Source organism: Symphodus melops (genome assembly GCF_947650265.1).
Source record: "Symphodus melops genome assembly, chromosome: 1".
NCBI classification, from domain to species: Eukaryota; Metazoa; Chordata; class Actinopteri; order Labriformes; family Labridae; genus Symphodus; species Symphodus melops.
This window is the reverse complement of record NC_136691.1, coordinates 46,149,763-46,162,262: the sequence shown is the minus strand read 5'-3', so window position 1 is coordinate 46,162,262 and position 12,500 is coordinate 46,149,763. Positions and strand designations below refer to the sequence as shown.

The 12,500-nt window shown below is 41.0% G+C and overlaps 2 protein-coding genes and 1 long non-coding RNA gene across 4 annotated transcripts in view; 1 reads left to right on the top strand and 2 right to left on the bottom strand.

Annotated features, from left to right (window-relative positions):
• col27a1b (collagen, type XXVII, alpha 1b) overlaps window positions 1–9,084 on the top strand; it is a 63,458-nt gene extending 54,374 nt beyond the window's left edge. The window contains exons 46-61 of one of the 2 annotated variants that reach the window (XM_079349982.1): window positions 102–155; window positions 281–388; window positions 476–583; window positions 1,425–1,532; window positions 1,632–1,685; window positions 2,636–2,698; window positions 2,861–2,914; window positions 3,011–3,046; window positions 3,538–3,555; window positions 3,712–3,747; window positions 5,076–5,099; window positions 5,186–5,251; window positions 5,415–5,574; window positions 5,665–5,774; window positions 6,389–6,607; window positions 7,344–9,084. In XM_079349982.1, the coding sequence (XP_079206108.1) occupies window positions 102–155; window positions 281–388; window positions 476–583; window positions 1,425–1,532; window positions 1,632–1,685; window positions 2,636–2,698; window positions 2,861–2,914; window positions 3,011–3,046; window positions 3,538–3,555; window positions 3,712–3,747; window positions 5,076–5,099; window positions 5,186–5,251; window positions 5,415–5,574; window positions 5,665–5,774; window positions 6,389–6,607; window positions 7,344–7,490 (1,365 nt within the window). In that variant the 3' untranslated portion in view covers window positions 7,491–9,084. Of the gene's footprint in view, window positions 1–101; window positions 156–280; window positions 389–475; window positions 584–1,424; window positions 1,533–1,631; window positions 1,686–2,635; window positions 2,699–2,860; window positions 2,915–3,010; window positions 3,047–3,537; window positions 3,556–3,711; window positions 3,748–5,075; window positions 5,100–5,185; window positions 5,252–5,414; window positions 5,775–6,388; window positions 6,608–7,343 lie in introns of both variants that reach the window. The other variant, XM_079349981.1, reaches the window with a different exon arrangement.
• On the bottom strand, window positions 5,340–5,751 carry LOC306827904. The gene is made up of 2 exons (XR_013779687.1): window positions 5,673–5,751; window positions 5,340–5,551 (listed from the first exon to the last, which is right to left on the bottom strand). It is a non-coding gene; the product is annotated as an uncharacterized lncRNA (long non-coding RNA).
• Window positions 9,085–9,564: 480 nt separating the features above from the next.
• LOC306827900 (3-oxoacyl-[acyl-carrier-protein] reductase FabG) lies at window positions 9,565–12,488 on the bottom strand. Its single transcript, XM_079350002.1, has 8 exons — window positions 12,407–12,488; window positions 12,102–12,272; window positions 11,268–11,446; window positions 10,769–10,862; window positions 10,321–10,390; window positions 10,177–10,213; window positions 9,993–10,056; window positions 9,565–9,777 (listed from the first exon to the last, which is right to left on the bottom strand). Exons 1-8 carry the CDS (start codon window positions 12,428–12,430, stop codon window positions 9,619–9,621), a joined length of 798 nt encoding a protein of 265 aa, XP_079206128.1. The 5' UTR covers window positions 12,431–12,488; the 3' UTR covers window positions 9,565–9,618.
• Between the last annotated feature and the right edge of the window lie 12 nt (window positions 12,489–12,500).

The following is a 12,500-nucleotide window of genomic DNA, read 5'->3' as shown; positions in this document are numbered from 1 at the left end:
GACATAAATAACAGCTATGTGATTGGTATTGACAAAAAACTTAATGTATGTGAGCATGTAACCATGTCAGAAGTGTTAAACATGAACTCTTAATGCTACAGGGTCGGAAAGGAAAATCAGGGGCGAGAGGAGAATCTGGGACCAAAGGACTACCAGTGAGCTGGATGCCTTTTTTATTGAAACATATTATCAGGCATCATTTCTATGCTAGCATGGACATAATAGTGTTTAAAACCCAATGTTAGCTTTCCAATAAACTTTTGTGATTGTCTTTTCTAAGGGTCCAGAGGGGCCTACTGGTCCACGGGGAGTTGTGGGCAGGGAGGGACTTGAGGGCCCGCCTGGGATGGACGGACTGCCGGGTAAAGATGGAAGTAAAGGAGTAAAGGTGAGGACTCTTTATTTAGTGTGTCTCTCAAGTGGGTACAAATGAAACAAGGTCTCATTGTTTATGTGAACTCTGTTCTGTGTATAGGGGGAGCAAGGAGAAGACGGAGATGTGGGCTCCACTGGCAAACCTGGACTGCAGGGTCCACCTGGTGTGATAGGACTTCCTGGAAGTCAAGGCTCCTTTGGACCAAAGGTGAAAATGATGTGTGCACAAAAGGGTGTTTACTGTGGTTGATTCTGTCAAGACGAGAAAGTCTTGACCTTTATTCATGATGCTCTTTAACCATACAGTATATCACAAATCAGTTGTTCTTTTGTCCAATATCAAGAGATCATTGCCAATCAAGATTCAATCTGCCTCTCTAAACAGCATCATGCAGACTTTATATTCATGGGGTTGTTTCTCATCTGAAAGGCCAAACTCTGCATTTCTCCAAAGACCCCGTAATCACTGCAACCATCCTGGGAGGCTGACAATATCAAAGAGTTGGCAACACTTTGATTTGCATTACCTTGCTATGAATTTTCCATTTACACGATTTTCAGAAATAATGAGAGACTTCATTGTTTTGCTTGATGCAATTGTCACTTCATGCCTATGGTTAGCAGACCATGTTCTGATCTTGTTTGGAATGTAGCGCTGTTTTACATGTAAACAATGGCTCCACTGTATCTAGTGATTACAATCTTAAAACTATTTAATAGATAAAAAATCACCAGCCCATCACTGATGAGATCCCACTTCAGTTCCTGGTAGTGCTGCTTATGCCCCATTAAATGAAAGTGCCTGTGTGCATTAGTGGGAAGCCAGTGGGGGATCACAAGCTGCTCTCTGTGAATGTAACAGCTTTATCTGGGTGGGTGTTCAGAAGTTATTATTTCTATACTTCTGTAATGTGAGAGCAACAGTAACAACTGAATTTCCCCCCTGGGATTGATGAAGTATTTCTGATTCTAATTCTTATTATTGGGATATGAGGAGGATATACAATAGATAATAGATTTTAATAGATGTGTGTTTGTGTATTTTTCAGGGTGAGAGGGGTCTACCAGGACAAACTGGGGCATCAGGAAAAAGAGGATCTGTTGGCGGGATGGGATTGCCCGGAAAACAAGGAGACTCTGGACCAAAAGGGCAACCAGTAAGCACGACCTGTCAAAGAAATATTACATTTGAATTTTAAGAAATGACAACTTTTGGTAAAGGAAACCATACTTTAATCCTTGAATTTGTTTGTCAGGGGGACACTGGTCAACAAGGATTCCCAGGGGTGTTTGGTATGTTTGGACCAAAGGTAAGATCTCACATCGTGCTTCAGCTATTACACTTATTCATCAAACAGTCCCCTTAATCTATCACACTTTCAACGTTAGCGTTGTGATACCCAGTGAGAGAGTAACACTACGCCTAAAGTAGTTTCTGTTTTCAACTCTTCCTACTCTTTTTTGCTGTGTGACTGTCTGAAAATGACTGCTGGTACATTATATAATATCGTCTGCGGTAAAAATGGGTATGAAAGTTTGAAGTTATTACTGTAACGTGCCTCAGGATGACATCTGCTACAACAGAAGCCTGCTTTACTTCCAGCCCTGCTGCCTGGTAGATTATTGACAGCTGAAGAAACAGAAGCTCACTCTTTAATTTGAAACCCTGAGAGGGATGTTGGATGTGTACAGTCGGGGGTGAACAGGAGTGTGCAGCAGATGATTTTTGTGTTTGCTTTCAGTCACGTTTCTGTTTGCTTCACATCATTAGCAATAAGTGAGGTTAACTAGAATTAAGACCAACGATTTAAAGACAAGCAGAATCAAAAAGTGTAACGATCACATGTCATGACATTACTATAGCGGCATGTAAAGAGGTAAAAGCTTCAATGTTGACCATTCTGTAAATAAGATGTAGTCATATGTTTACATTATGGTTGTCACTTCCCCACCTCAGTTCTCCTTCAGAGGGAATATTTTCAATGTTAGGATAACCGGATTCCATTTTGGTGGTCAAATATCAGTGTCACAATCAACTCACACTCAACAAAAAATATGACCTTTGTTGACTTCTGTTGCCATTGAGTAAGATGTGTTACGCTGAATGGCTGTTAAGCATTTAACGTGATATTTTTCGAACAAATAATGTCTTCCCAATAACAACAGAAGTCAGAGAGGTCATAGAGGGTTTCCTAGAGGTTAAAATCTACTCCTCCCGTCCTTACCTTAATGTTTGAAAAAAATGTCTTTGGTTCTCCAGGGGCCCCTGGGAGACATTGGCCCAGCAGGGATACAGGGACCGAGAGGACCCCGTGGTTTGATGGTAAGATGAAGAAAAATGTATGTTGGCAACCAAGTGCGATACTCCAGATAATTCAAGGGCACTGAACTCTCACTACATCCAGACTTCACATGACAAATACCAACCTCTTGATCAGATACTCCATCACGAGTCCTCAGTCACTAACATTCTTCCTCTTCCCAGGGAATGAAGGGAGCTCTGGGCCCCGTCGGCATCATCGGCCCCAGCGGTCACCCAGTATGTACCTCATATCTCATCCTATCTGCTGAGCTTTATGTCTCTGTGCTTTCTGGCAGTGATGGAGTGATCCTCTGTCTCCTTTCTCTCTATCAGGGACCCCGGGGTGACAAAGGAAGTCCAGGAGAGACGGTGCGTGGCACAGTGTTTTTGATGAATCCTTCTCTGTCTGTACTGTGAGCACAGAATAGGATACTTAGTATGGAGACAGCACAGCACTCAGCCTCTTTGCCCACAGCGCTTTTCATTTCCTATTGTGCTTTGCTGTTTGTTGTTACACTCACAGTGACACTTAGCTGCCGTGGAATTCCTGTCAGGGTGATAAATGTTGGCTGCATGCTCATCTCAAGCTTTTTAAGAGGTTTGTTGAGCCCTCATTCAAAGACATAATGCACGATTCACTCCTGAAATGTCAGCATTCATGTTTACGTTTGCTGCATGGAAATAGAATTGGCTGTGTAGGTGTGCAAGCTTCAAAGAAAGGAACACAATTCACATACAGCAAAAGGGAGATATTGCTCTTTACATAATGGAATAATATCTGGTCTCCCCTCAAACCTTTTCTCTTATTGTGGGATTGTCCACTCATGAATATTGATTTCCTTTTCTTTCATCTCCAACAGGGGTTGCAAGGACCAAGAGTAAGTAATTACTCACTTGTGTAGCTTAATCATTTTTCTTTGTGCAGGCCTGTGGTCTGCTCACGACTAGAATGGATGAATTAACTACTTTATCATCTTCTACAAAGGCCAAGTTCTACATAATGTGAAGTCTAATGTGGCAATTCAATTTTTCAGGGCTCTTCAGGCCCTAGTGGACCACCTGGACCCCCAGTGAGTACTCCATTATTCATATTGTACACATTCTTTCCATTTCCGTTTAACGATTTAGGACAATCCCAACCTGGTAAAAGGTTTGTATGCATTTCAAAAAACATGTACAGTTGAATTAGATGCTAATTTTACACAACCAGTATTATTGACTCTATATAAATATTAGCGATGTCTCCACGTACATCGGGTATGAGGCCAAAATACCTTACGTGATGAGGGTCGACACAATGCGTTGTGAGTTGTATGGATCAGTTGATGGAGCCCAGCTATTGACTTCCTTTCGTTAACCAAAACACACATTTATCAAACAAGTCCCTCTGTCGCTTTGAATCAGACACTTCAACAGCGCAACTAGAGCTGTCAATCATGGCTTTATGATTATTTTCATCATTAGAAAAATTTAAGTTTAATAGTAAAATGAACACTTGTACGTTGATGGACATGATAAGAACTAATTATAACAAGTGAGATCTAGGACAAATGCTAGATCTGAATTTCTAGCATTTGTCCAAGCTGTTAACATGGAGGAGGCGGAGCTTATGACCTGTACTGCAGCCAGTCCAGCAGGAGGGGCTCCAAATGTTTTGGCTTCACTTTAGAGGAGCTGTCATGTCTTCCATTTTTTATACAGTCTTTCATGAGACTCAAAATCTTTCAATGCAAAAAGAAAATCTCCAAATGGTTTTAAGAAGCCAAGAACAGCATGTGGACATGTTTATGAGTTTTACCATTTGATTAGTATTTAAAATGTTAATAAAATGACCAAACTAGGTTAAACAAAAGTTAGATTGTGTCACCATCATGAGCAGCGTTTTGTTTACCCCTTCGTCAGCTGTTTACGTTTAATCTACTCTAAACTCTTGATGGATCTGATGACACTCGACGTCTTCAGATTCAGCAATCGCATCGAAAATTAGACTGGTACGTATAGTTTAGTGAGTCTGGAAAATCCTTTCAAGAACTAATTTGTGAATCTCCACCCTTGCTAAACTGTCAGCACATCACATGAATTATTAAGAGATTTATCTAACTTGTGAGAGAGGAGCTTGTTTTTCCACTGTGATCTTATTCAAAAATGTGTTAGCCAGCGGCTGCTTAATTTCCTGTGCGTTCATGCCTCATTTCCTGTGCATTCATTATTGTTTCTTTGCATATCCGCACATTGAGTGACAATTGACGAAAACACAAACCAACAGTGTGATTAGGATTTAGATTACCTTAGAGCACAAAAACTGAGTGGCTGTTGCATTGAAAGGGAAGTGAAGAAGCTACATCACGTGTGTCGAACTTCAAACACTATATTACAGGTTTCTCTCTTTGGTTTTCAGGGTCTTTCCAGAACCCTTTCACTTGTAAGTATGTTTTAGGTAACATGTCAGTTAAGTCAAAAATGACCATCGCTGTTGTTCATTTGTTGTCTTGCTTTCTTTCTTGATAGCAAAACGAGGCTCTTGGTGTCTCCTTCAAAGTCCTCATTGATTCCAACGCTGCACTGAGGCCGCAGGTTAGTTTGGACCAAGAATAAGTCATTATGTTTATGTTGTTTTCTATTGAGTCTGAACACACTTAAACAAGCCCGAAAAAAACGTAGGTCTTTTAAAATGTTTTTATGTGAGCAAAGTGAAGATCCAAGTAGTGTATTTAAAACATTCTACATTTCATGTCAGAGCATGGACATGCCCATGTTGGACCAAGGCACAGAGATCCTAAAGACCTTGCAGCATCTCAGCACTCTGATCCAAAGTCTGAAAAACCCGCTGGGAACCCGAGACAATCCTGCAAGAATCTGCCGAGACCTCTACAACTGTGAGCAGAGGATGCATGATGGTGAGGAGAATGTCCAACCCTTTAGTGATAACAAGTGCTCACTCTGTATATTCATTAGGAGCCCTTTTTTTTTTTTTTTACCCCCAAAAGGAACTTACTGGATTGACCCGAACCTCGGCTGTGCCTCTGACACTGTGGAGGTTACATGCAACTTCACTGGAGGAGGACAGACATGCCTGAAACCTATCACAGTATCTAAGGTATTTTACATTTAGCCATATACCTCATCCAGACAAAATTATCATCACATGTATCCTCAAGGTCACTTCAGGAGCTGACTTTAAAGACAGTGGTTGTTAATCACATCCACAGGAGCTTGTGTAAGTGGGTTAATATTGTCATGTTGTCTTTAGAAACAATGTATTAATAAACATGAGCATCATTCAAACCAAAGGTTTTGTTTTCAATTATAACAAGAATAGTTCAAAGCAGGTCATTTTCTGGGACTGTACTTCACACTTTAGGTATTTTTTTATTAATAGAGATAGGAATTCATCTTGAGGACTCCCATTCAGGCCTATTGGGTAGGTCACATTTTAAAACACTCAGCTGTCAAGTAAAGCTCTGGAAACTCTCTTTAGTCTTAAATTGTAATACGAGTGACCTTCTTTTTTTGAGATGCAGATGGAGTTAATTCTAATGAAAAACAGATCTGCACAGTCTGATACAAACTCTCATTTATAATAGTCACATTCAAGGTGACATCCGAGTTCAATTACAAACATTTACGTTGACCGTCGGTGAACAAGCTCTCACTAACACAAGCTCGTTTTCATGATTGTGATTATTTAAGAAACTTGTATTCATTTCCTAGTTGGAAATAGGAGTGGGTCGGATCCAGATGAACTTCATCCATCTTTTGAGTACTGAGGCTGTGCAACACGTCACCATTCACTGCCTCAACACCCCCGTGTGGGCAGCAGGACCCTCACTGCAACCTTCATCAAGAGCTGTGAGCTTCAAGGCGTGGACCGGGGAGAAGATCCAGGCCGGAGACCTCCTGGAGCCGCTCATTCCAAAGGATGACTGCTGGGTATGCAGGATTACTTTGCACTGATTTTAATTTGTGCTTGAATGTGAAGCCTTTAGGCTGTAAATGTAATCACAGTCAAATGAATACTTCAATATTCGGCAGATAGTGGAAATATATATTTTTGGTTTGAGAACAGCTGTTTTAAATGATTCAGATTTAGTCACCTAAAACCTTGCAGGGGACTTCCGAGTATTGAGAGGAAGCTAACGGAGATACAGCCTGGAACATGGAGAGAACAGCTAGCCTAGCTCTGTCCACGGCACCAACAAGCTAACTATAAAGTTACCCCACAACATTTACAGCATTTGTTCTTGGTTACCTCTTGTGGTATCTGGCTCAGCAGATAGTTTTGGTTTTATTTGAACAAGCTTTTTAAGACATCTGTTTGTGATACATAATCACCCACAACCCAATACAATGTCAGTTAATAGTATCTAGTTTGACATGCACATGGCAGTGTCCCCGTTCTTTTGACTAATCTACAGACAGAAAGTGGTTCCAAAAGCAAGAGAAGTCAGGCATAGATGTCTGCTGAATATTCAGACTAACAGGGGGATTGTTTGAGTATTACATTTTCAAAATGTTTAGCTGCATTTTTTTTTGTGTTGCTATTACAACAAATCAAATCCTGTTTTTATTCAACTCCTTTTAAAGTGTATACAAAATCACAACAATCTGCATGGCTGGTACGTTCAAAATCACATCATGTCGCATCATCTTCAACCTTCATTTTCAGATCAAAGATGGCCGCTGGCATCAGACCCACTTCGTCTTCCAGACCCAGGACCCAAACTTACTCCCCATCGTGGAAGTGTACAACCTCCCCAACACGGAGCCTGGAGCGAGCTTTCACCTCGAGGTTGGACCCGTGTGCTTCTTATGAAGAGCTCTGTGCAGGCGCTTTGTGGAAATACTACTCTTTGGAGTGACTGAATGAAAGTGGGCAGACGTTTGGGGGGCGGGGGATTCCAGAGCAGACCCCCATTTTCTCTCCACAAAATATGCTTGGACTGCAGAAACAGGAGGAGGAGGGGCACTGGAGAGAACTCCCAGTGGAAAATAATCAGAGATAAGACTTGTAGCACTAATATCAGCCTATGGAAAACAATACGAGAAAATAAGCTTCTTCCTCAGAGACTTGTTGAAATGACACGAGACCTGAAGGCCCTGTATGGACATAAGTCATATGGAGCTGTAATTCTGTCATCTCTCGGGCCATGGTGTACCATAATTTCTTCACGGCCTGATGGGCGATTTTGTTAAAACCCTTTTTGTTTTGAAAGAGATCTGTACAGAAACATGGAACTGTTCCCTCTGCAGATGCAATTTCTATTCTAATGTTTACGTATTATTTATACATGTATATGTGCTGTATATTGTAATATAAAGTCGGATTGTTAGGCATATACAGTTTCACAACACATCACTCATTCAGGTATACAGTGTGCCTCGGACACACAGGAGCACTGCCACATGTCCAGCTATGTCTTCTTGAGCCTCTGATAACGATGCTGTGCTGAAAGAAGCCGTGTTCATACATTTTATTCGCTCACACAAACATCTGCTGTGTGCTGCTTTCCATGTTGAAGTAAGTCAAAGCTTGTCTGTAGTGGAAGTGTGACCAGATGCTACCTCGTCCTGCGCCTCTCATCTCACGACAAAACGAGAAAGACTTGATGTCCTTTAGTCTCGGATGAAGCAGAGGTGACAGAAGGTGCTGCAACAGTGGAACTCGTGTGATGAACTCTCGTCAGCTCTCAGCAAAAGTTACATCTTTGCAAAAAAAAAAAGGGATTATTGTAAAATAAGTCTTAAACATAAAGGCTGCATTCATTAAATTACATTTTGAAGGAAGAATTGTAACTTTCTCAATTTTCTTCATATCAACTGCAGATTTTAACACTAAATTAAGTTTTTTTTTTAATCTCTCTAAATGTTAATGTCTATAATTATACAACCTTTATTATTTACAATCGATTCTGTTTAAATTCTTATGAGCTTTCCAGTTCAAAACATCAGTTGTATCACTTTTTTTTTTGGAGCTTTAAGCATTCTCCGGTCTGTATGTGTTCTCACGAAACTGTTTGGAAAAGGAGCTGTATGTCGAGACATTACAATGTTCTTTTTTTTTTTTTTTTTTTAACTGTCTATCAATTGTTATTCAAACGTGCAGCAATGGTTGGTTTTTCAACAATCAATAAACTCAGAGGATCTCTTACAAGACACAACAAAAACCACCACAGTACTCAAAGCTATTCTGTCCATGCAGACATTCAATGCTGTGTGAATGAAGTCGGCTGACTCTCCAGGTAATTCAATAATAAAAGTCTAAAACCTTCCGCTGTCATTTTCCATCACAACTTTACAGCAGACTGAGAAGACTTAATTGCATTTCAACTTTGGTCATTTGTTTGAGCTTCCTTCACCATGTTTTTTTTTTTTTTAAATCACTGTGAAAACGGAGTTCAACTGTCTCTTTAAAGTGATACCTTATTTTTCCCCGAGACATTAAAGGCAGGGTTGGTAAATCTCCAAATACACTTTTTAAGACTTTAGTTGAAATTGTCTTTTGATCCTGACAGAAATGAATTATTCATGCTCTCCAAAAAAGAAACAGAAAAAAAAATCTGTCATCTGAGGCAGATGTAAACACAAAAAAAAACTTTGACCAATGTCTGCACTCAGTTTGAGTTTCATGAACCAATCACGCCTCCCTATCTCCCTGCTCGCTCTCTACCCCATGCATGCACGAGCCCACACTCAAAGCATGAATTCAAATCCGCTCCTGGACCAATGTAGGTGAGGGGCGTGGCTATAGAGACAGCACAGACGGGAGGGGGTGAAGACGGAGCACTGAGGGAGTGCTACTTTCAAAATCCTGCTAGTTTTCAGAAATTACCAACCCTGACTTTAAGGAGACTCTTTCAACACTGTTTGAAACAAAACCACAGGCAGACTTGGAGTTTGAAGGCACTATATTAGCAGACTGTTGAATCACAATGTGCATGATCTTATCTTGGGCACATGGCATGGCGGCCCCCATCAATGGGAAGGTTTACTCCTGTGATGAAGCTTGCAGCGTCAGACGCAAGGAAGGCAATGCTGTGAGCCACTTCCTCCACCTCTCCTGGTCGGCCGAGGGCGTGGGTCTGCTTACACTTTGCAAGAAACTGTTAGTAAAGATCAGTAGAATGAGAAAATGTTTGTCCCCCAACTTACTTTGTACAATGCTACGAAAGAAAATACTTCTAAAAAAAAGTATCTTTTTTGTTGCTCACTCTCATAACGCTTGTGTTATCACAAGCCAGGATGTTAACATGGAGTCCAACAATCATGTACAGAATCTCTGAAGGGACAAGTCAGATGTAGTGACTCCATGCGTTACCTGTGCATACTGGTCATCATCTAGTCCTGCTCGTTTGTGGACGTCCGTGATGATCACACCAGGGCTGAAGAGAGGCAGCAATGATCAGAGCACGGTGATTACCATCAGGAACATTTTATATGTTGTCATATGTCAGTGACTTGACACCGCAGACCCCGTACCATTTACAGTAAAAAACACTTACCAGACAGAGTTCACTCTGACCTGCTTACATGCAAGTTCTGTCGAGAAAAAAAAAAAGAAAAAAAAAAGGACTCCTATTGTTTATACTAAAACATTTCAGGCTCTGTGCAAACTATGTGAAGAAAAAAAAATAAGTCTCACTTACCAAGTGCTATGCAACGTGTGAACTGATCAATGGCAGACTTGGACATGCAATATGCCAGCACACCAGGGAACTGCAAAGAGAAAACAACAGTGTAAACAGGATTAGACAACAGTGAGGAAGAAATGTAGAAAATCTGTGGCCCTGTTTACACCTGGTATCAACATGGGGGGGGGAGCACTAGAGTAAGAGCATTCACACGTTGAATGCTAATGGAAATGGTGCCCTTTGAGGGGGCGGTCCTAAATGTGGCCCAGGACACAGAGGCATTCACACAAACCACTGTGAACAGATGTGTCCCAGAGCATCTGTACGTTGCCTGAGGGATCGGATGAGGACACATTGAGACACCTCGTTTAAAGGCTGTCCGCCTGTGATCTGATCACCAGGAGGGATGTTAATGCAAAGTGTAAACAAGGTGCTGTTTAGTGTACAGCTGGGTAACACTCACTGCTCTCTGTCCATTGACACTGGATACATTGACAATGGAGCCTTTGGTCTTGATCAGGTGAGGCACACAAAGCTGAGTCAGGTGGTACACCGATCTGGAATATGAAACAAATCAGAACGGACATAATAACCAAGGTGACTGAGAATGTACAGGTACATGGCAAGCTTTTGAGGAAGTACTTGTGGTCTTCAGACCGTTTAGTACATCAGATACACGCTTAGCATGATGACAGCAGAATCAGTCCTAAAGCCATTTGCCAAATGGCAGAGAAACACCTCTACACAAACTAATCTTTCCACTATTCACATGTATTATTTAACTTTGAACATGAATTGAAAAAAGCAGACACGTTTTCCTAACTTTTACAGGTGCTGTAACAAAAAAAAAAATGACACTTTTCATTAGAAGTCCACACTATTATTTAACAGCTATCGCATTGGGCAAATCCCGGCTTGAGAACACAATGTACTTTTGTAGATTTCGTTGTTTGAAATCCTACCTTACATTGATGTTCATCACTCTGTCATACTGAGCCAGGTCTGTTGTCTCGATGCTGCCCATGGCCAGGATCCCAGCGCTGTTGACCAGGACATCCAGCCGTCCAAAGTGAGCAACAGTCTGCTCTACTGTTTTCTTGACTGTCTCTTCATCTGTAAGGTCTCCTGGAACAAGCAGGGGCTAAACACAGAGGTGCTTTTATTATGGTCTGACTTAACATGCATTTATTCACAGGCATGTGAATAATACGATACAAACCACTTTGTTACAAGCAACAATATTTAGATGATGAAATAAGATAGTTCACATGTCTTTAAATGAAGTACTCGTGTATTCCATTCAAAAAACTTTGTTTGTCCCCGGGGGGGCAATTCAAGGGCACACAGAGCAGTAAGTAAACAACAGTGCAGCTATACTAAAACATTTAACCAAGTAAACAATGGCTACTCCATACCATCTACATGCAAAAACATTTATTTACATCCCTGCTACAAATGCATCATAAAACATTAAACCAATTTAAATCTTTTTTTTATTAATATTTCAGGCTATAGTTCACTTTTATATGTTGATGTTAGTAAAATGATTCAAACATGTGTATAGTTTAGCTGGTCTATTTACACTTTGAGTTGTATAATGTATGGTTTCTAAATTGGTGCCAGACCAACATGATGCCACGCCAAAGTCCATCAAGAAAATGCAATAACAGTTGAAGTGGAGAGACGTGTCTATTTGTCCTCACAGAACTATATGGGAACTTTGGTCCAGTGTCAACATGTCTGCAGGCTCCTGTTGTTAAAGGTTATCTGAAGTGACACAGTGTTGTCGGGTTTACCTCCTCCGCTCCACTCTCGGTGCATTGTTTGGCTATTTTTTGGAGGTTTTCCACGTCGCGGCCGTTCAGAGCCAACAGAGCTCCCAGTTTAGCGAACAGGACGCTGGTGCCTGCACCGATCCCAGAGCTGGCTCCAGTTATCAGAGTCACTTTTCCCCTTAGGGAAGACACCTACACACACACACACACATACTATATTTACCAATATCCATGAACAGGATTTGAACAACCAATATACATACTTGGCAATTATTTAAGCAATTTCAAAACGATAATGAAAATGTTTAACACAAATGTCAACGTACTTTAAATGCATCGTCTGCAGCCATGATTCAGTTCAGCGTGTTTCGTCCCCCATTGATGACGCAGTTTGACGCATGCGGTACATAACGATTTGTA

Coding starts and splice junctions, on each gene's coding strand:
- LOC306827900 (XM_079350002.1), bottom strand. CDS start 12,430: ATGGCTGCAGACGATGCATTTAAA. Junction 10,214..10,320: donor CACACGTTGCATAGCACTTG/GTAAGTGAGACT, acceptor TTTTCTCGACAG/AACTTGCATGTAAGCAGGTC. Junction 9,778..9,992: donor ATGATGACCAGTATGCACAG/GTAACGCATGGA, acceptor CTTTACTAACAG/TTTCTTGCAAAGTGTAAGCA.